Raw genomic sequence first — 23276 nt, forward strand, 5'->3', positions numbered from 1 at the left:
CACACACACACACACGGGAGGGCGTGGGGGGGGGGAGAAGACAATGTTCTGGAATTATTAAGTGAGAGACACTGAAATAGCGATCATTACTTTTTTTCTCTGATAGTTTTTATTCTTTACTGAACATGTATATTCGAGAGTGTGTGTGTGTGTATATGTGTGTGTGTGTGTATACACATATCTTTCTGTATAGCCCAGGCTAGCCTTAAACTCCCAATCCTCTTGCTTTCACTTCCTGAGTGCTGGAATTATTTTCTAAGAGGCAAGGCCTTGCTATGTTGCTCAAAGGAGCCTCAGATACCTGGGCTGGGTAACCCTTGTGTTTGAGCCCCCTAAGAAGCTGGGATTGTAGATGTATATTACTACACCTGGCTAATGTTCTATTTTTATAATCATGAAAATTAAGATCATTCCCCCCCCCCAAAAAAGATGATGTTTTGATTTTTGCTGTTTTTGTCTTTTTTTGTTTTGTTTTTTGGTTTTTAGTTTTTTTGAGATAACGTCTGTGCAACAGAGCCCTGGCTGTCCTAGACTTGCTTTGTAGACCAGAGTGGCCTCTAACACAGAGAAATCTGCCTGCCTCTGCCTCCAGAGTACTAGGATTAAAGGCATGCAGTACCACGCCCAGTCTGAATTTTTTTTTTAATCCAGGAAATAAAAAGATATTTACTTCATTAAAGAAACCCTATGGCCACCTGGTTTCAGGCTAGCTTTCTTTCTCTCCACTGGAAGGAAACATGGGACGAGATGGATGGTGGAGGTGGCAGATGACCGTGGGTAGGGGTGTGGGGACAAGGCACGTGGAAGGATAAGGGGTAGGTTGTAGGGGTGAAAGTGCAGCACAAAGCTTCCATGTGAACAGCCCTCAGGACACCTTAGGAACAGCCAGAGTCCAGAGTGGGCTGGGTGATTCCCTCACCAACCTATGTTCCAGCCACCGGTGTTGAACCCTGGATCTGACATGCTGGAGCAGGACCCCGAGGAGGTGAAGCTGGGCTAGACGGGAGGAGGAACACAGTGGCATCAGAACACCATCCCACTTCCAAGTTACATTTGGGGGGGGGGCAGACCTCAAGGGAAGCCAGGAGACCATGAACTCACGTAGCGGCTGTGGGACACCACAAGATTAGAAGAACGATTAGGGAAAGGCCCAAAAGGGTTCGGTAAGCCCTGAGGCCGGGACTGGGCTTCAAACACGCTACAGAGCATAGCCAAGGTCTGAACGTCTCGGAGTTGGCAATAGTGAGCCAGTCTGTAAAATATGGGAAGAGAAAGAAGAAACTAAGATTAGGAATGAGGGAAGGACCCCTTACCAGCCATTAAACTCCTACTAGGGGCGAGGCTGGAGGATTTTTCCACCCTCCTCCTTGACCTTGTCAGAAACAGGACTTCCTACAGGTCCATGGCCTTACCAACTGTGAGATGGGTCCCATTTACTTTTGTTAGTAGCAACCTAGATAGGAATCTGAAAGCTTTATCTGGCAGTCAGGCATGAGCTCTAATGCAACACAGCGTCTGCAGAACCAAGCAGACTGACCTAGCACCTGAGAGAGGTGGTCCACACACTCTTGTGCTCTCTCATTCTCCCCAGCTCCGGAAAAAACAAACAAACAAACAGTTTTGTGGTAAGTTTCTAGGTGTGTCCTTTCTTTGACCTTATACTACACGGAGCCGCTCAGAGAACGCTGTCACCACACCGTGTCTGTTCCTGGACTAAGTGAGAATGATGAGGAACACGTTTACCTCAGGTTTCTTCCCCTTCCTTTCTCAGGACCACCACGCTCGAATCCGAGCTCAGGGACTGAGAAGGATTCTGTCTTGAGGCGTCTGTAAGCTAACAACAGCAAGCTTTAAAACCTGCCTATGGAAGAGGCAATGGGAGCATCATCGGCTGCCCCAGGTCTAGCCTCGACCAGCAGAGAAGCAAGCTTCAACTTGAAGCAGTGGGGTTTCTCTGCCAGGGCCCTGGGCCTCACTATGAGGAATAATAACTGAGTGGCTCACTTAATGCTTTAAACATTATTTTATATGCTCTGACTTGCTGTATTTTGGAGTAATAAGTTGAACATAAATCCGATGCTTTTATGAGCTATCTAACAGGATCCTACTATTGATAGAACATGAATACCAACACACAGCTCTGTCCTTGTTCCCATGGGCCAAACCACACAGCACCATGAAGACACTTACCATCTCCAGAGCCCAAAGGCCCGTGTGCCCAGTGGTGTGAGTGAAGGCCTAAAGCACTCTAGTGAGCATGGAACTCATAAGGGTTTCAAACTCTTGTGAGTGACAAAAGTTACTTAATGCCTCATACTGCCAGAAGTTCATTCTACACAGAGGCCGTTTCTGTGCTAAAAGCAAAGGGCCTTCCTCCCTTCACAGGTCTGCGCCTCTGCTCCCCTCCCCATGGTGGGACCATTTAATGTGTTTACAGACTACAACCCCTCCACTCATTCTCCTCACTTTTAGCTCTCAGAACCTACAGGGACTCCAGCAGTTGTCGCCCAAATGGATGTCGAGCCCAAGGTGTTTCCAAATCAGGGTCAGACTTCGGCCCAAGGCAAAGATCTGTAGCTACCGTAGCCAGCGACCAAACCTGGACAGACGGAAGGAAGATGCTCAAGTTCAAACCACAGAAGAGATGCATAGACCCTGCAAAGGGGCCCCATCTGTCTGCCCTCTTCCTACTGTCTGAAACCTCACTACGAGGATGCAAACGGCTCGGGCTGGCAGAATGCTAAGCCCCACTCAGACTTACTGCATTAACGCTGATGCATTAACAGGGTCCTCAGTGACTGACGATATATAAAGCTGAGAAACACTAGCCTTAAAACTTTCATTAAAAGCCAAACATGGTGGCTCACGCTTGCAACTCCAGCCCTTGGCAGGCTGAGACGGCCAAGAGTTGGAGGCGAGGCTATCCCGAGTTTCACCCCAACCCACAGCACATGGCCAAGCCATGTGAGGAAGAAGAACCTTCCACTAAGCAAGCTTCAGAGAGCAGACACATCACAGTCCAAGGCCCAGCTCCTTCCGCGTGCTTGGCCTCTTCTGAAGCTTCCCTGGTGAACAGGGTTGGCAGAGACCAAACCAGGGCAGCCCACAGCCCACTGAGGACCTGCTCTTTGTGCAGTGGGTGGAGAATGCTGTCACCTCCATTACAAAGTTTTAGGGCTCTTTTGAAACTAAAGAACAGGCCAAGAACTAAACAACCTTGGCTTTGTTTCTGTTGACATGGAGTCTGATGATCACCCAGGCCTCCAACCGCACGGGGCTTAGAATCACCACTCTAATGTCCATTAAATGTCTAGTAAACTCAAGGCCTTCACTGCCCATCAAAAAGAGATGAGCAACCCCTTGAGACCTTAAAAAAAATTGAATGCTACTTTTGGAAAATCTCTTCTGCTTTGTTTTGCTTTTTGTTTTGTTTTTTTTCTAGACAGGGTTTCTCTGTGTAGCCCTGGCTGTCCTGGAGCTCACGCTGTAGACCAAGCTGGCCTCCAACTCAGAAATCCGCCAGCCTCTGCCTCCCAAGTGCTGGGATTAAAGGTGTGTGCCACCACTGCCCGGCTTGTTTTGTTTGGTTTTGAAAAAGCAATATAACCATCATACCCACTACCTGGAACACACTATTCTAAACCCAAAAGGAAGAAGACACAAACTTTGAATCAAGTCTATAATTTGAGATGAGCAAGCAAATAAAAATGCGGGAAGGCAAACATTAGATATGTAAGATACAGCACAAGGGCAACATACGAAAAGTGACACACCAGTATTGCTCCAAGTACGGACATGCATCTCACACCCATCGCCAAAGTTATCGATGGCTGGACAGGTTTTCTGCCATGGCTGACTACTGAGTTGTGTTAGAGTCTCCCTCCATAACACACATTTCCTAAAGGCTTTCAACAGCAGCTCGCCCTGCATCTGCTTCGCTGGTCAATGCGAGGGACACGAAACAGGAAGCACATCTTCATCCAGAGCAGAAGAAAAACAGTAAAAATTCTTTGAGCATCACTGTCTGTCCATCAGGTCATTTCTGTCTTTACACATCATCAAGTCACAAATGACAGTCACACAACAGCTGTGGGAGGGAGTGTCCAGACAGCTAGGAGCAGTCACAGGTTTTACTTCATTTACTTCCTCATGAAGTCAGAAGTATGGCTCATTTTATAGCAGGGACCCTGACGTTCAGAAAGTCTGGGCAGCTTGCTGGGGATCACACACAGAAAAGGTGTCAGGGCCCAGAAGTCAAGCAGAGCCCGCATGAAGACAAGCGTCTCCCCACATCACTGAGACTGGCCTAGCCTTCCATACCAATTCTGTCAAAAAAGCACTGGGGCGGGAGGAGTTGGGGAGAGGAGAGAAGGAAGAGAGAGAGAAGGAACAGAGACATGCAGGAAGAGAATAAGGAAGAGGGAGAATACATGAAGGAAAAGCTGTAACCCTGCTGAGAGAATGTTCTTTGGGGTGGGGCAGTCTTCAATGATGTCACATCCCCCATGGGGGAAATTCTTGTGGTTCTCACACTATAAACCCCTCCAAGGCTGAAGGCCTGAGAGAACTTGCCTGGGGCGTTCTCTAGGACTCTGAGCTGGCCTTGGCTAATTCCTATTAGCTCATTTTGCCTTCTTACTGTTCAGAGTCTGGTGGGTGGGGCTGACCGAAATAGATTAAACCATTAGGGAGTTTTTTTTTTTAAAGGGTTTCCGGGAGAGATGATATGATATTCATTGCTAGATGAATGGAAATCTTAGAGATTTTCTTTAATTAGATATTTTCTCTATTTACATTTCAAATGTTATCCCCTTTCCTAGTTCCCCTCCGAAAACCCCTTCGCCCCTCCTCTCCTCCCCCCTCCCCAACCACCCACTCCTGCTTCCTGGCCCTGGCATTCCCCCTATACTGAGGCATAGAACCTTCACAGGACCAAGGGCCTCTGTTAGGGATGTTTTTAATCAAATGAAAATCAAGGGAAGGCCTCCTCTGTGCTGACTCACTCAGTTATGAGGGAGGGAAACTCTGAGCTGCTGGCAGAGCTGCTAGTGACGTCCAAAGCTCCGTCTTGCCATCAAGAAGAGAACAGAGAGCAAGACAGACAGGACGGGCCTGGCGTTTGCCCAGGGCTGGTGGGAAGAACTGACTGAAAGACCAGAGTTTCTTTTTATGGGTGATAAAAACACTCTGCACGGTTTCTAATGAGAGCACTGACAACACTAGGTACTCTAAGTATCTCACTGTAAGTGGCAGACTAGTGATGTGCAGACCGTGTCTCAGTAAAAAAGAACAATACATGGGAACCTCCGGAGATGAAGGAAACGGACATCTTACATATACTGTCAGATTTTACTATTTAACAATGTACTACTATTTTACAAGTATGGGTGTTTTGCCCGCAGGTATGTCTATCATGCACATGCCTGGTGCCAGAGGAGGCCAGAAGGGGTAGCTGGATCCCCTGGGGCTGGAGTTCCAGATGTGAGCCACCACATGGATGCTGGGAATTGAACCAAGGCCTCCTGTCAGAGCAGCCAGTGCTCCAGCCTTCTCTTCGTCTCTCCAGCCCCATGAAGTCATGTTTAAACTGAGCATCTCTACCTTGAAGTACACGCTGGTAAACTTTCTTATGAAATATTTTTTTAAAAATTAAAAAAAGTAATTGAGGTGAAATGACACAGGTACAGATTCTCAAATTTAGGCGACAATGATCACTGTGGCATTGAAAAATAAACCTACATAGTTTAAGGGAAAAAAGCCACTTAAGGATCTTCCCCACTTAGCACTAATAACAAAATTTACCCACAGGTGGCAGTGGTGGCACTTGCCTTAAATCCCAGTACTAGGGAGGCAGAGCCAGGCAGACCTGAGTTTGAGGCCAGCCTGCTCTATAGAGTGAGTTCCAGGAAAGAGAGGGAGAGAGGAAAGGAGGGAGGACAGACTGGCAAAGAAAATAAAAAAGAAACTTCAAATAGTGGGCACACCTATCAGTGTCACTAGCTGACAATTGTCAAGGCCAGAACCTCACCAACACGATTGGCAGTACCTGGACAAGATCCTTCCTTCCCACAAGCATGGCAGAGGTAGCATTCTTCTGACATGTCTCCTGAGTGTCGTTCACATTCAATCTGAAATTAAAACAAACAAGACTAAGAAGGCTTCTACGTGAACTTCCCAAGAATTCCTCCTGATTTAACAGCCTAGATAAGTGTCTTTGGTTGTCACTCAAAACACCTCCTCTATCTGACAGGTTGGGAAGGGTTAATTAGAGCGGGTGCTGCAGGGCTTAGGGTCCCACCTGGGGAGGACCTGAAATACTACTTTCAGGAGGAGGCAATAAGAAAAATATTAATTAGCTACCAGCTTTTCTGTTGAGTTCTCAAGGTTTGGGATTTAAATGTGTGCAAACTAACTGTGACTTCCATCTAAAAAGTATTGTGCTGTGGGTATATTTCAAAAGATAACACTTTCTGTGACGTGTTCAAGGGCTTGGAAGACCTACAGGCCAGCCTCCGCTCCTATTGTCTTTCAATAAAAGAAGGATCTAAATTCAGCTTGCTGGACCCCGAGCTTCAGCAGAGACCATCGGTGGGCCCAAGGTTATGCTTTCAGTTAGGTGAGATCCGGGGCAAGGAGGGCCCACCAAGCTGGGTGCCTGACCTACACAAAGAGCGAGGTAAGAAATGCACACTCTTTGAAGCCACAGTTTGTGGCAATTTGTTAGTCACCATCAAGAAGCTACCACACCAAGTTTCCCCAAGTTGTCTAAGACTTTACAAAGCCCTGCAGCTCCCAGGTGCCATGCCCCGTGCCGCCTGGGCCCATGGACTTACATGTACAGCTCTCCCAGGGACTTATGAACCGGAAGGAGGCACGAGACATCCTGGATGATGACCTTGCCGGCAGCCTTAATGGGTCGGTTGCTGGAGTCGGAGCCTTCCCGCTTACTCTTCCACCTCCTCGATTTCTAGGGGAGATGACCAGAAGTGACTAACGGGGCCTCTGGAGAGTGGGAGCCTACAGTTGCACAGTACATCATATTTGGGTCATTGGTCATTTGCAGAGACTTTAAATTACATCGTGCCCCACAATTACATGAAATCAGCATCTGTAGGAAATAAAAGGGTAACAAATGGCCCAAAGCTCTTGATCCAAGACCCTCATGGGGAAACAAGCACCTACTGCAGGGCCATCTACATTCTGCAGGTGCTCAAATATAGATACCAGGAAGCCAGAATTAATTAATTTAAAAATAGCAGGTAAAGAAGTTAGTAAAGATTCCCCACAAACGGGGAAGGGGAACTTTAGGGTGTTCAGTACTAGGTTCAAAGTTCTTGCCTGAAACGATTCAAAGGTTTTTTTTTTCTTCATAGACAGTTTCAACAGGGTTAGTTGATATTTTAATTCAGACACGATAGTGTGGGCTCTGCAAGGCTAATATGTCTGAAGACAGAGACACTGGGTAACATAAGACCTTGCTTTTGTAGCAGGCCTGAATTATTTCTACAAGCGATCATTTCTGAAGGTCAAAGATACTAAGTTGGGGACACCGAGTTAACAGACATGGGAGACGCATGTTTCAGCTCCCAGAGCTGCCCCAGGAAGTGGCTGTGAGGAATGAGAAATGTCGTGGGAAACAAAAAGTCACAGAGTGTCGCCCCATCTGGCATCTTCAAAAAGACAACCAGTTATGGGAGCAATGTCCTATTTTATTTCCAAAAGTTAAAAGAGGTCACCAAAGACACTTGATTAAGTAAGGGAGCAATACAGTTATCAACAGGGAGGCATAAGGAGCAACTAAAAGGGGCTTGCAGTTTGACATCAGAAAACTAGGGTACTGTGTGTTCTGGCTCAATATGGCCCTAGGCAAGCTAATCCTAGTTAATTACTTGCTGTGGATTTAGTCTCATACCCGTCAATCTTTCTTGTGCTTAGTAGCTAATGCTGAGTTCTGCTATCCAGTCTGAAATCAGCAAGGCAACAGTGAGAAGACACAGATGCAGACTGCATAGACTTATTTAACATTGCAACCTAAAACACTGCAGTTACTGTGAATGCCCGTAAGTGGTCAGGAGCCACCACCACTCATGTTTCCACTCGTGAGTTTTGTATAATTACTTTCAGGAATCTGTCTATGTCTAAATCCAGGCGTTACAACCAATGCTCTAAGTGTGCACTGAATCGACTTCCCATGCTAATCAATATGTCTCGCGATCTACTAAATGTGGGCCGCCTGGGTTCCAGACAAATAAGTGAAGTAGGTTAGCTGAAACACCTATGAATTGTTCATCATAATTATCCACACCTCTTGATTCTTCAAAGGGGGTGGGGTGGGGCAGGGGAGCCGTGACCTGTTGTTATGGGGTAAGCCTCCAGTCTCCTACAGGCCCCAATTTCTTGAAGAAGAACTATGTCCATACTCCAGAACTACTATCCTTTTATCCAGTTGGGGTCGCTCACATAAGGGAAGGACATGTCAGAGTGGGCTGGAGCCAGGCAGTGTTAACTGAGACAAGACAGAAGTAGCCGCAGGAGCATGCGATGCATGGCCGGCTGCAGGGGTAACTAGTATATGGCTATCCTACAGAGCAGCACAGAAATGCTTAATTAGTCGAAAGCTACACACCCACGGGCTGAGTATGTGAGCTCGTTCAGTGGTGGCTGACAGTTACTGCCAAGCCTGGCAATCATGGTTTGATCCCTAGAGCCCATTTAGTGGAAAGAGAAAACTGACCCTCACGGGCTGTCCTCTGCCCTTCCAAGAGTGACGTGTTTACCCATGTGCACACAGAAGTGTAAAAAGCTTCCCTTTCCATTTCTATGCCAAAAAGATTCCATTTGGAAGGGAATATGACCATTCAGTGTATCTTCTGGGTTGGACAGAAGGCTGCTAAAAACACCGTGAACATGAAGTCACTGTGGCTCTTTAGTACAAAAAAAAGGGGGGGTGTAAGAGCTTGAACAGTTTAACAACTCACAAAAGCTCATCTAATTATACAATTGAAAGAAATGGAGACCTTGTGAAGGGCAGACAGGGCCTGCTAGCTTTTAGAGTGCACTGAAAATAACCCTGCTTTCCTGACTTTGAAAGCAAACCTAACAAAAGCATTTTACTAATTATATGAAGGCTCATGTGCTGGGAGCAGCTCATTTGCAAGGAGACTAGCTCACTTGGCAACAGATATTGGAACAAGTCCAAGTGTCCCGGTATTTGATTTAGGATTTAAAGACTTTCCTGGTGTTAGTGTGTGTTAGTTCTTGCTCTGGACTGTTCATGCCGAGCCAGCAGGTACCTCACTGCAGCTCCGTGGGAGAGGGGCATAACCTCCATTTTGTAAGTGGAGACATGAACCTTATACAAGGTCACAGTTATGGAGCTGAAATTTAAATAGGTCTATCAAGCTGCTACGCTCCTGTGCGTGTGTGTGCGCGTGCAGAGGTCAACTTCTGGGGTCTCCCTCAATTATACTATTGGGGGAATAGGCACAGAGTCTCTTACTGAATCTGGAACTCACAAGATTGGGGTGGATTGGCTGGCCAATAACCTCTCTCTGCCCAACTCCAAGACTAGGGCTATAGCCACAGGCTTGAGCACTGGGTCTGGCTTTTATATTGGTGCCAGGGATCCAACACAGGTCCTCTCGCTTGTGTGGCAGGCACTTTACCACCTAAGCCATATACCCTACCCCAGCTAAGTCCACATTTGCTGACTTGCTTTTCAGTACTGACTGTGATTTTAAGAATCAACAAAGGTAAAAATTAAGCCCTCACTAATGTGCCAGTAATGTGAGTAGTGTGGTCTGTCTTTAAGCAGATCAGCATCAGGACATGGGGATGCTGACCCTTAAGCATCCTCTGTGACTACCTTTCCAGTCACTTCCCTCTCAGGCATTGTGAGTGTATGCTGCTACCTCAGGGCAGTTTGCTGAAGGCCTGATTTTTCTCCTTAGCATCTTGCAGGCGCTCCAGGAGTCCCTGTTGTTTGTATGGCTGTTAACAGAGGTGCTTACCAGGCTTTCTATTGTGAGTCTTTAGTTTGTTTTTGTTTTTGTTTTGTTTTTTCGAGACAGGGTTTCTCTGTGTAGCCCTGGCTGTCCTGGAATTCACTATGTAGACCAGGCTGGCCTCGAACTCAGAAATTCACCTGCCTCTGCATCTGCCTCCCAAGTGCTGGGATTAAAGGTGTGTGCCACCATACCCGGCTGAGTCTTTAGTTTTAAGAGAACAGTGACACAGCGTTGTCCCTGGGTAAAAGCCAGATTCAGCCAGATTCAGACAAGAATGCTAGGCTTCCAGCTGGGCTTAAGAATAAATATGCCATGCATGCCTGTGTGTGGATGTGTCTGTGTATGTGACCCTTTGTGAGTTTATTAAGATTAGGCATCAGGAAGAAAAATCAGAGTCCAAAGAGATGTGTAAGATTCTTCTCCCATCTGCAGACAATCCCAATTTCAGGGTTATAGAGATCAGTAAAACAAACAAATCTGAGCTGCCAATTCCTTGAAAACAGAAAGGCAGTGGTATTCAGCAACCTTCTGCAATTATCCCTCATTGAATTATGGAAATTGGTCTGTCCATTTCCAAACAACAAACTTCCAGGAATTTCCATCTGCTACATATTGGATGTCTACAAGATGACTGTGGAACCTCACACAGCTACCTCAGCCTGCAATGGAGGAGATTCCCCAACATACGGTCACTGTGATTTTAGCTGCCACCAGGGATAAAATCCTAAGTGTAGTGTGGTTCCGTCTCTGTGGGGTTTTGGTTTGTTTGCGTATCTGTCTGACTTTAGCAAAGAATGACTGTAAGGCTCAGCTCGACAGCTCACAGGGGCAAAGCAGCGGTCGCTGTGCTTTTGCTCATTTTTAGTTTTGTAGCGTGGCAGTTCTAATATCTCCCCTTCAGGTTACAGGGATCATTCAGTGAGCCACCAAATGGCCAATTATTCTAGAAATTCAAATGTAAGAAGGCTTCCTAAATGAAGATATGATACATTTTCAAACAGATGTTAGTTATGGCCTTGGGTCCTGGATGTCCATGATGAGAAGATGAAGAATTCTTTTCAGAGAGTTTCCTACATCTTTGAGTAATAAGAAACATTCCTACCCCATCTGTTTTCCCTAAGCCTAACTTTCCCCTTAATACCTTGAAGGACTTCAGGGGTCTTTGCTGTCTGTACAGCTGTCACAGTTTCTGTTGGGATCTCTGCTTGTGGAGAACAAGGAGCTACAAGGCTGAGGTGCGGTTACTCTGTCCAGGTCATGGGAGGGCACCATGGTCTAAAACTTTGCCCCTTGCCCTCCTGCACTGCTCCAGTCCCATTCTGATAGGTCTCAAGATAGATTCCTTTCTGTACTGATAAATGGGTACCTCTGGGAGACAAGGTCTTTCAGTGCTCCATCAACAGAAAATGCCCTTCCTCACAGATGGCATGGGAAGAGAGACAAAGCAAGGCAGACAGGTTATTGCACGATAAGCTCTGGGAGACCCCTGCGGACATCCTGGGAGACCCCTGCGGACATCCTGGGAGGTGGTTGTGGAAGATGGCAGAGAGGACAGGGAAGAGGGGGCTGGATGGAGGGAGCCACTAAGTGACAAGCACTATCCAGCTCGTGACTGCACCACTACTGTTATGGCTACAATCGGAGGCAACATCAATGCCAGTAAATAGGTTAAATGTAAAATGAGCCCAAGAATAAGCCACCAACCGCTTCGCAGCAACCCCATCAACAATGCACAATCAGCAGAGTGGGCAGGAAGCCAAATGAGCTCCTATGTGAAGAGCGGTGGAAAATGGGCTTCGGGAAACCAGTGAAACTCAGCAAGGGAGCCGGATGGAAGCAAAGGTTTGAGGAAAAGAGGCCACACTGGTGGCTCGACCTGCAAGCTGTGGAGAAGTGGTTCTCGCTACTCAGGCTCCGGTTTCAACTGGTTTTTCTAGAACAGGGGTGTTGATGTGTTGCTCTAAACGTTCTTTATAGCAAATAAAATTGACACGAAGCCTCAAGGCTGCCATGAGGACACCTTGGCACTACTAAAACATGAAGGGGGCGGGAGAGGAAGACAGAGGAGGGGAGATGGCCAATAGGAATGAGTAGGAAAAGGAGGAAGGAACACAGAATGTCCATAGCAAATTTAACAGAATGCAAAATACCAGGATAAGAAGGAAAATTTGCTCCAGAAAATACCCAAAGGATAAAATCAACTCATATAGCATGCCAATGAAGCAAGGAGGTCTTCCTTCTCTGTATCAGACAGAGACTGTAAAAACAGGACTAAATGGCAAAAGTCTCTTCTATCTTCCTCTGCTCCCCCCATGCCAAAGGCAGGCTTTTGAAAGCTCCATGCAATTTGCAGAAGTGCCCCAAGTGGTATCAGGTGAGCTGAAGCCATTCGGTCAGGGTGCCTTCCAAGAACCCAGTAGTGAGTTTCATTCGCAAAGAAGCCCATAGGTGATCTCTAAGTGTTTCCCCATTGGAAATACCCTGACTGGCAAGGAGGCAGTCCTTGGTGCCTGCCCCCGCCAGGTGAAAAATTTACTGCCGCTGGTCCTGAACACCAGCCAGCCTTTCATTCAGGTTCCTCAAAGCCAGGCAGGTGGCATTTTATTCTTGGGCCTCTGGTAGAGACAGGATTAGTCAAGGAGAGCATTTGCACAGCGCACAGTACCGGGAAGTCGTTAATTGCTTGTATGGACCAACGTCGCCGGGCAGAGCGAGGAGACATCTGTGCGTGAAAACGTTACACCCAGGAAGAGGAAGAAAAACACCAAGAAAATTAAAAGGGAAAAATATAGAATAAAATGAAAGTTTCCCCCACATCTGATGGATTTATACATATGTATGCTGCAAATGGGAACTGGGATGACTGGAAAGGCTGAGCCTACAGGTGGAGGGGTTTTTGCCCCTCCCCTCCCCCAACCCACCTGCCTCAAGCCCAGCTTCAGGTTTGTTGCCCCTTAGTCACTGTCTAGGATATAAGGAGGCTGATGCCAACAGGGCTCTGACAAAGGAACCTAGAAGAAGGGATGAGGGACTCTGGCAGGGCTAAGGTCCTGCTGCAAGTGGAGAAACAAGCAAAGGGTTTCCCCATCACCTCATAGGCGTGAAGAACACAGCAGAGCACACTCTTGTTCCTCCTAGGCTCTGTTCCCAGTGCGGCGGGGGAGCAGCTTGGTGACTGAGTGTCTTAGTACCAGGACTGCAAAACCATTTCCTGAACAATGCCAGGGGACCCGGGAGCTAAGCTGAGAGGGCACTCCCTGGGTACTCCAGCATCAGATAAGCGGTATACCACACTGTTTGTGGAGATCAGACCCTACTCCATTAACTTAAAGGCCTCTTCAGTTATTTACATCAGAGCTATTTCAGTAACGTAAACTGAAGCAGAGATGAGAGGCTGCAAAATTTGGAAAATGCCTATAGGTCAATGCTCAATATTTATTAGAAGATCCAGAATAAACACTATTTCTTTGGCCTAACCTGTGCTGTGCTTTCTGATCTATATGAGACTGGACAGGTCTTTAGGTCACTTACACTTAAGTTCTTGGTAGCAAACATAATTTCATCTAGAGAACACTGGGTGAATGCAAATTCAACCTAAGTCAGGCAGATTAAAACACAAGAGAAATAAACCACAGTCTGCAGGAGGCTGCACGAGACTCGGCGAGCCCAGCGCATTGCTCCTTGCTCGGCCTTAATGCAGGCCCATCTCGGTCCTTCTGCCTCCCTCTCGGAATACTCTCAGGGGCAGAGGTCAAGTGCACACAAGAAAAATGTGGATACAGAAAATTTCAGTTAGCTGGAAATACTTCCAGAGCAAAAGTGGTAGGTAATATGGATGCAGGCCTCCTGAGGAGAAAACAGTCCTCAGGATGGACTCATCGGCCTCCACAAGGAGGACGAGGCCACACACGGGAGAGCGTGGGGCTCCCACTGCTCCACTCAGTCAGCCTGCTCTGTTTAAACAGACTACTGCATGAAGAAGCCTTGGGGAGAGGTACGGTGGTTGCAGGGAGAGGTATGGTGCTTTCAGATTAACCACAAAACAAACGACATCTGTTTTGGACATTGTAAATACATTGAACCACATGAAACCTTTAGATCAAAAGTGGTTAAATATAAGCAAGTGCCTACAATTTACCTCCACAATTATTCTATGCCATTCTTGACTTGGGTGCCTATAAATTCTCTAAGCTACATATCTATGACCAGCTAAGTTCACTGTGCATATGGTATACATCATATGGTATACATCATATGGTATACATCATATGGTATACATCAGTGCAAAGGTTTCATGCTACACTGTGATTTTAAAAAAAGTGCTCCCCATTTTATTTGACAGTTATGTAAAATACTTAAAGGCTACTTTCCTTGTCAGAGCAGACTAGAACAGCCCATTTCCTGTGGAGAAGCAGCGCTCTAGGAGCTGGCCCACACTGAAATTTCACAGTCCTTTCTAGCTGCTAGGATGGTCAGCCACATGCTCTCTCGGTGCTTCCTCATGAACACAGAGTGGGCAGGGAAGGGGCCAGACCATTATAACTATGAATGTGGGCATCGCTGGTGCCCGGCTCGGGAGCTTGGGCACTGACTACAGATGGGCTTTGCATGAGCACCAAGTCAAATATGTACATAGTCTGTTTTAGCCAATCAAATTGCAAGCATGGGTGGCAGCACGGGACAAGAATCAAAGGGGCATCCAGAATTGCCTCTAACTCTGGGATCTCTTCAAACTAGCCCTGATACTAACTAAAGCCTTCATTTACCTAACAGTAAGTTTACATGGCTTTTAGGCCAGCTAACTCCCCCAACTATCAAATCTACTCAGGTAACAGCTGCCTTGCAGGAAAAGGGGGAAAGGAACTAATTGATTTATATGAATGACTTGTGGGAGATAGAGTTTGGTGGGTGCCTGAAGGAGGTCTGTGACAGACAGAGGGACAGAATTCCACCCAGGAGCTGGGGAGAGGGAGTGTGGAGGGCTGAAGGCAGGCATGACGATAACTAGAGCCACATCCCTGTTTGGCTGGATGGTTTTGCCCAAGATTGGTCAGTCCCAAATGTCAGCTGCTGCCCCTGATGTCAGCCACATAAGCCCCGAGACAGTCAGAGCTGGTCAGCCATCAGTGGGAGCTGGGGGACACTCCACTACAACACATGTGGGGACACTTGCAATATTTGATGGAAAAACTATCGCTTGGATTTTAAATGATTCCATTGTTAAAGCAAATTCTAATTACTGACAGTCATTATCCCTGTTTTGTGGGAAGCTGAAGAATTCTTAAGGCCACGTTTGTGCGGTAGGTCAGCAGAAATACTGACTGTTTAGATTGTCAGTGCTGAGGCCTTGTTCTCAGCTTGACAGCAGACAGACTTCTAGGCATTCCCCAGATCTGCAGGCTCCTGCCAGCTCAATGCTAAGTATTTTAGGGTCACTGCATCCTTAAGAACCCCAGAAAAGCTGGGCACGGTGGCACACACCTTTAATCCCAGCATCAGGAGCCAGGGGCAGGTGGATCTCTATGAGTTCCAAGCCAAGCAAAGTTACAAAGTGAGACACCCCCCCCCCCATGTTTAAAATAAATAAACAAGGGCAGGTCCACGTAGCATTTGTACAGCCGATCCACTCAAATGAGACCTTTAAGTGCAGACTTAAGTAGACGTGGAAACCCTTCTGGGGATCAGCTTTACACCCACAACTCCAAAGCTCCAACTCCATCAAGATCTCCAGCTTTCAGCTTTCTGTCTGTTGACAGGCATCGGGATATCATGGGAGACCCAAAGTCAAATTATTCTTCTTGAAATATGGAAACCAATTCAACTAATGGGGATTGCCAGGACAGATACTTTATACTACAGTGTAAGACACACGTCACAGTCTAGTGTAAGCACTGACCACGTCTACCCATCGTTTACAGTGCAGACCAACTGAGAGCATCACAGCAATGACTGTTCCTACATAGACTAATTAGGAAAGTGAAGGACCAGGGAGGGATTACTAACTTAACTACTGTGCGTGGCACGAGTGGGACAGGAAACGAGAATCCAGCCGGGGTAAGAACTAAAGGCAATGGCTCGGACACTTACCCGTTCCTTGTAATAGAAGGAACTGATGGAGACCTGCTCTTTCTCACTGCGAGTTGGGCTCCCACTGTACAGACGCAGGTTCCCAGGGGCCTCGGTGCGGATCTTCATTGGTGCAATCAAGCCGGTATGATAAGCAGACAGGGCTGAGAGAGACCTGTGGTTGAAATGAGAATTACCCATACTAACTATATTCTCTATACTTGAGTATATTCTTAGCATTTAATGAAACTGAGAATATGGACATGGGAAGAAAAAGGGAATCCAACACACACACAAATGTAAAAATCATTTTAAAAAAATTGGGGCAGTCTGAGTAATTAAGAGAAGCCCTGTCTCAAAAAAAAATAGTTGAATAATTTAGGAACAAATATAATAAAAAAGAGTCACTAAAGAAGATATAAGGTGGGCTGGCAATATGGCTCAGTGGGTAAGAGCACTGACCGCACTTCCAAAGGTCCTGAGTTCAAATCCTAGCAACCACATGGTGGCTCACAACCACCCGTAATGAGATCTGACACCTTCTTCTGGTGTGTCTGAAGACAACTACAGTGTACTTATGTATAATAATAAATGAACCTTTAAAAAAAATAAAAAGAAGATACAAGAAAATGGAGAAACACTATAAAAAGGCATGACAAGATTCTACACTGTTACAACATCAGATTTCTCTCAACGAATGCACAGAGTCAGTTAACTGCAATCCCAACATGAGCAGACACTGCAGACACTAACAAGTTGACACAGTTTTTTGGAGGTGTGAAGGCCTAGAATAGCCAACAAAAAACTAAAGGGAATAACCTTCGAGAACGTGCATCACCAAACTTCAAGACTTAGCATAGAAGGCTACATTCGGAGTGATGAGACACGGGGAGAAATGTATAGATCAAAAGAATAACTAGGGTGCAGAAACAGACGGCCAATTTTCATGTGCAAAGGAAGGCAGACTGCACACACGGTGCTGGAACCACCGTTTATTTCTATTAAATAAAACACATGTCCACCCTTACACCATGCCGGAACACCAAAGAGCCTGAAATGAACCATGGACCTTAACCAAGGAGTTTACAGGCTCCCAGAAGAAGATGAGCCAGGCATCTTTGTGACCTCGATGCAGACTGAGGCTTTTTTTCTTTTGATACAATACAAAAATCACTAACCATAAAATTAAAAAATGATGAATTAGGCAGCATCAAAATTGAAATTCATGATCACTGGACATTATTAAGGAGGGAGGAAAGCCAACCTTACCTTAGGACAGAGCCAATGCATATATTCAGCAAAGGATGTTCAATCAAAACAGATAGCTACCACAAATAAGGAAGGCAGTGCACACAAAAGACGACACCCAAATGGTCGATGAGCCACACACAGAAGCTGCTCACACCGCTAGTCGTCATTGTGGGAATGCAAATCAGAGTCACAAGGCAATATTCCCTACCCACCACAGGGACAGAAGCTGAAGGGCTGGCAACACAGAGAGAAGCTGTGCAATCATCAATCCTGAGGCTTTGCTGAGAGGAAGACAAAATGCACTCTCCACTCAGCACAGACTTCCTCGAAGTTAACCTCATGCCTATCCCTATGAATCAGCAATCCCACTCCTTGGGTCAAGAAATTAGTAAATCTATGCAAAAAGAAGAAAGAAAGAAAGAAAGAAAGAAAGAAAGAAAGAAAGAAAGAAAGAAAGAAAGAGAGAGAGAGAAAGAGAGAGACTTGTATATTTCATTTTACTCTTAACAGCCCCAAACAGGAAATGATCCAAGAATCCAACAACAGAAGAATGAATCACCCTGAGTTATGTTCATACAATGCAACTATTGATCCACGCAGCCACTCAAATCAGGTTCAATAACATTAAGTTGAACAGCGTAAGCCAAATATAAAACAGTTCATGCTGCATGAGTCTAACTCAATTTTGTTTAAAAATAGGCAAAACTAAAAGAGGGTGGCAGACATCAGGACAGTGGTTTCTTCAGGGACTTGGCAAAGGGACCAGGAGCTTTTAGAGGTCAGGACAATGTTCTATATCTTGATATAAATATGGGTCCCTGAGCAGTAAACTGGACTTTTACCTTGCCAATTACATGTCAGTGAAAGACTGCTCACTGGAAAAGGTCCCCACGAGGGCATGTGGTCCCCAAGTCCAGACCACTACTCATGGTTTCCCTTGAAGACTGGGTGTTAGGACTTTGGGTATTTAACCTCAGTCCTCATGAATCAAGGTTCCATCTGCTTGGTCTAATACAGAACCTGACAGCCTCCCCTCAAACAACAGCATCTACTCTGATGTGGATTATAGACAGACCCTTAGTACACACCTTTAATCTCAAACAATTATTTCTAATTGAGGGACAAAGTGACGAATCAGAGAAAGATTTGAGAGAAAGGATACACCCAACTTTCAAGAGAAAGGACAGGAGAGAGGACGCAGTTTTCCCGAGACACAGTGCAGAGAGAACAAGCTAGACACAGGTGAAGACAGACGAGTCAGAGAATGAGAAGGAGGCAGAAGATTAGAACAGATTACTAGAGTTCATTTGAGACCAAGAATAAGTTCAGTCAGAAGCTGAGAGAAGCCAGTTTGAATCAGTCAGCTTGGAGAGGAGTTTGAGTTAGAACAGCTGAGTTGAAACAGCCGGAGACCAGAAAGACCTAGAAAGGGTGAGCTTATGACAATTACATCAAGCAAATGAAAGTTACTTTTTCCCCATAGAGTAGAAATAAGTTAACTTAACTGAAGAACTGAAATGAACTTTTACAAAGAGAGACTCAGAGATGCAGATTCCTGCCGCATCTCCCAGACTCACCTTGGAGTAGGCTCTGTGGGAGACACTGCTCGATGCATTGTCATGGGTCGTGTGAAGTACACCAGGTAACCTGACAACGGAGACACGAGGACTGTGCTGTCAGTGAGCTGGACACGGGAACCCCACAGCAAGACTGGGTAATCCTTTTGTTCTCTGAGACAGGGTCTTGCTAGGGAGGGCAAGCTGGAATGGAAATTATAGCAAGCCTCCAGCCTCAGCATTCTAAGTACTGGGATTAAGGCATGAGCCTCCATGCCTGGATTAATAACTATACTTAAAATGTATATATAAATTTGGTGGTACTGGGGATTGGCATGCACACATGCTAAGCATTCTTACCACCAGCTAGGCAGGCTTTTTCTCTATTTCAGTATACCTGAGGCACATCTCCATAAACTGCCAAGGCTTGTGACTATACTAACCCTTAAAGGGACAAAAGTGAGGGTCTGCTAGATCTCGGAGAGGTGAAAGAATTAAGGCTTTAAACAGACACAAACTCAGGATGATCAGAACTAAATAGTTAAGACTTGGATTATGGCAGGCCGGGCGTGGTGGCACATGCCTTTAACCCCAGCGCTCGGGAGGCAGAGGCAGGCGGATTTCTGAGTTTGAGGCCAGCCTGATCTATAGAGTGAGTTCCAGGACAGCCAGGGCTACACAGAGAAACCCTGTCTCGAAAAACCAAAAAAAAAAAAAAAAAAAGACTTGGATTATAGCAAACATTCTTTTTTACAAAAATTTATTTGTTTTACTTATATGCATGTTCATGTGTCTCTCTGTGTGTATGCTATTGTGTATCCAGGTGCCTGCTGAGGCCCAAAAAGGATGTTGGATCTCCTAGAACTGGAAGGTCAGGTGGCTGTAAGCTGCTGGACGTGGGTGCAGGGAACTGAACTTAAGTCCCCTGAAAGAGCAGCTAGTGCTCTGTCCTGCTGAACCATCTCCCCAGGTTTCCTGTAAACATTCTTAGGCTATACTTACAGATACCAATTTAGCATTACACCTTATGTTGTTCTGAGTTCTTGGGAAGTAAAAAGCAAACATTTTCTGATAATTAATACAGAATATAAGCCTTTCTTAGCTACACTCCCTCAGAGTTGAGAGCCAAAGAACAACAAAGAGACCAACCTGCTCCACAGAACCTGGCCCCAGAGGTCCTAGGAAAGGGAATGTTGGCATCCTGGTAGGAGCCGTAGGCAGTGGTCACCCGTGCAAATGTCGGCAAGGGTGGTGTGACAGAGTTTGGGAGTGCAAATGGGTTGCTAGAAGCACTGTCCTCTTGGTTCTGAAATCAAAGATAAGCACACTAGAACCCACAGTGCATCTCTAAGTTGGATTACAAAACAATGGTACAGTACCACAAAGGGAGTCAGGGTCTCGGGATAAGAAGTGGGACAAGACACTAAAGCACAGGTTGGCTCAACAAGTTCATGGTTCCCACCACAAAAGACTCAAGGCACGAGACAAGCTGGCGCAGGCAAGGCTCCAAACAGCTCTGGTTGCGTTTCACTTTCTGCAGTGAAGTGTCCTTTAGGATCTGGAAAAAAACCAAACCTCCATCAGGGAGAGAATCAGCCATTCATATGCTTCCTGCTTGGCTATACTCTGCAAAGTGCCTGGGAGTGTGACGGCACAGGAGCCAGCACATGGCCAGGCCTGGGGCTTCTAGTGGTCCCCACAGGTGCTCAAGGGAAGAGGTTTCCAGAGCCTTAGACAGACTAGAATGACTACTCTCTCTTTCTAGTGAGTTCTACAGTCTCCTTCCACACATGAAAAATCTCACTGTTTTAAAAACACCGTCACTGGGCTGCAGAGAAAACTGCTTCAAGTGATATAGGCCAGGGCAGAGACTTCTATTCAGCAAAAGTTAAAACATATTGTTATATTTTTATCTACTAAAACAGTAACAGAGATATGAACTGACACCCGGATTAAGACGGACACATTAGCGGGACCACTGCCGTCACTGCCTGCATGGAGGTGTGCCTCATTCAGACTCACAGCTGCAGCACGTATAAAATTCACAACTGTATAGAAGGCTTGATATCAAAAGTAAAAGGTGTAAAATATCTCACTTGAGGGGTTGTGTCAGGTTCTCATGTAGCCCAGGCTGGCCTCAAACTATGTAGCTGAAGATAACCTTGAACCCTGAGCCTCCTGCCTCCCATTTGAGATGCTTGCATGACAGGACTGCACTATCAGGCTCATTTTCACTAACTATATATTGACATGATAATATTTTTAAAATGTGCCAGGTTAAAAAAAAGTACTATTAAAATTAATTCATCTTAAAATTATTTTATCCTGGTCTACAGAGCATGTTCCAGGATGGCCAGGGTTACTCTGGCCAGAGAAACTCAAGGCAGAGAAACTCTGCCTTGCCGCTGTCTGCACCAAGTGGGCAGCCAGGACAGTGGCTATGCAGCAGGAACTGCAGCGTTCGGGGAATGAGTAACTTCCACAGCCACTGCTCCAGGTTTGTCCTCAAGCTCGCCATGGCCTGTTACAGTCACGAGGAGAGACTAAAGCTGGGAGCCCAGCCTCACCTTCAGCAGCTTGGCCTTCACGGCAGACGTGATAGTGGTAGGATTAATGAACTGGAAGGAAGGAGCAGCGTTGTTAGGGTACTGCGCCGGGAAGGTCACCAGCATCTTCACACGGTGGTTGCTGCAGTGCACAGAGACTGTGCAGCTCCGGTCTGCAGCGTCCATCTGCAAGACAAACAGCAAAGAGACTGCAGAGGCACCTGCACACCTTATCATACTGTGCTGCATCATATTTGCGGTGCTGAGCCTCAACGCTGGCCTTGAATAGGCAAGACAGGTCATCTCCCTGTGAACCACACCCTCAGCAAGACACAGATTTTAGCAATCAACACAAATGCTCAGCTCCTAGTAACTGAGTGAGGGAAATACCTATAAAGGTAAATGAGTTTGAAAAATAATTCATTTTCAGAACAGATTTTTAAGTTTTAGTACTGGTTTAAATAAATTCATATATGTATATATTATTTTTTAATTTTATACATATAGTTATGTCTGTATACTGCTCATATGTCTGGTGCCTTTGGAGGGCCGAAAAGGGCATTGGATTCCCTGAAACTGAGTTATAGAGGTTGTGATCCATCATGTGGGTGCTGGAATGGAACCGAGACCCTCTGGAAGAACAGCAGGTGCTCTTAACCAGAGAGCTATCGCTTCAGCCCCAAACGCAAAATATTTTAACTTTAAAAAAAGCATCTCAAAGTTGCAATGCTGACTAAAACTTGTATACTTAATTTGTTATGAAAAAAAAATAAAGCAAGAAGTTGAAAGACATAACCCGAGCCAACTTAAGAACTCCTGAGAGAATGGATAGTAGAAAATACAATAGTGACTCTGTGGAGCCAGGGGCTATGGGACATGGGATGGGTGGGAGCGGGGGCAATGGAGAGTAACTGCTAACAGGTATAGATGTTCTTTTAAAAGACTTTCTATCTGTATGCATGTGTGCCACATGCTTGTAGTACCCACAAAGGCTTGGGGAGGGACTCAGGTCCCCTGAATTAGAGTTACAGTTATGAGCTGCCATGTGAGTGCTGGGAACCTAACTTGGGTCCTCTGAGAGAGTAGCTAGTACTCTTAATTTCTGATCCATCTCTACAGTTGCATAAAGGAGTTTTTAAATTTTTTTTGAGACAGGTCTCACTATGTACTCCAGACTAGTCTGGAATTTGTTATAGAGCTAAGGCTGACTTTGAATTCATGATCTTCCCTGAGTGTTGAGACTACAGAAGTGTGCTACCACACTTGCTGGTTACAGTGTGGTGGTTTGAATAGGTGTGGTCCCCATAGATTCCTGTATTTGAATGCTTGGCTCATAGAGAGTTGTACTCTTAGGATCTGTGGCCTTGTTGGAGGAAGTGTGTCAGAAGTTCAAATCAGTTCTCTCCCAGCTGCCTGCAGATCAGGATGCAGAACTCTTAGCATCTTCTCCAGCACCATGCCTGCCTGCACACTTCCCACCATGACAGTAATGGACTAAACCTCTGGACTACAAACCAGCCCCAATTAAACATTGTCCTTTATAAGAGTTGGCACGGTTGCAGGATCTCTTCACGGCAATAGAAACCCTAACTAAGACACAGGTTTCTTTGTTGAATTCTGTTTTGTCTTTTGTTCTGGAATTAGGCAATGGTGGAAGCTGCACAACTCCCCAATCAAGACCTTTCTGAAGGCTGACCACCACTGCTCTCAGCAGACCACCACTGCGCTCAGCAGACCACCACTGCTCTCAGCAGACCACCACTGTTCTCAGCAGACCACCACTGCGCTCACCAGATCACCACTGCTCTCAGCAGACCACCACTGCTCTCAGCAGACCACCACTGCTCTCA

The 23276-nt window shown here is 46.0% G+C and overlaps 1 protein-coding gene across 4 annotated transcripts in view; it reads right to left on the minus strand.

The window, feature by feature from the left end:
• Positions 1 to 23276, minus strand: part of Wdr59 (WD repeat domain 59) — a 72660-nt gene that overhangs the window by 11570 nt on the left and 37814 nt on the right. For 2 of the 4 annotated variants that reach the window (XM_021170561.2, XM_029480627.1), the window contains exons 14-24: positions 21448 to 21612; positions 20343 to 20438; positions 20030 to 20186; positions 18902 to 18971; positions 16095 to 16248; positions 12673 to 12729; positions 6834 to 6967; positions 6047 to 6128; positions 2487 to 2599; positions 1102 to 1252; positions 924 to 996 (exon numbers count right to left, since the gene is read on the minus strand). In XM_021170561.2, the coding sequence (XP_021026220.1) occupies positions 924 to 996; positions 1102 to 1252; positions 2487 to 2599; positions 6047 to 6128; positions 6834 to 6967; positions 12673 to 12729; positions 16095 to 16248; positions 18902 to 18971; positions 20030 to 20186; positions 20343 to 20438; positions 21448 to 21612 (1252 nt within the window). The remainder of the gene's footprint in view (positions 1 to 923; positions 997 to 1101; positions 1253 to 2486; positions 2600 to 6046; positions 6129 to 6833; positions 6968 to 12672; positions 12730 to 16094; positions 16249 to 18901; positions 18972 to 20029; positions 20187 to 20342; positions 20439 to 21447; positions 21613 to 23276) is intronic. The other 2 variants (XM_029480629.1, XM_029480628.1) reach the window with 1 other exon arrangement.

This window comes from Mus caroli, chromosome 8, assembly GCF_900094665.2.
Source record: "Mus caroli chromosome 8, CAROLI_EIJ_v1.1, whole genome shotgun sequence".
Classification (NCBI taxonomy): domain Eukaryota; kingdom Metazoa; phylum Chordata; class Mammalia; order Rodentia; family Muridae; genus Mus; species Mus caroli.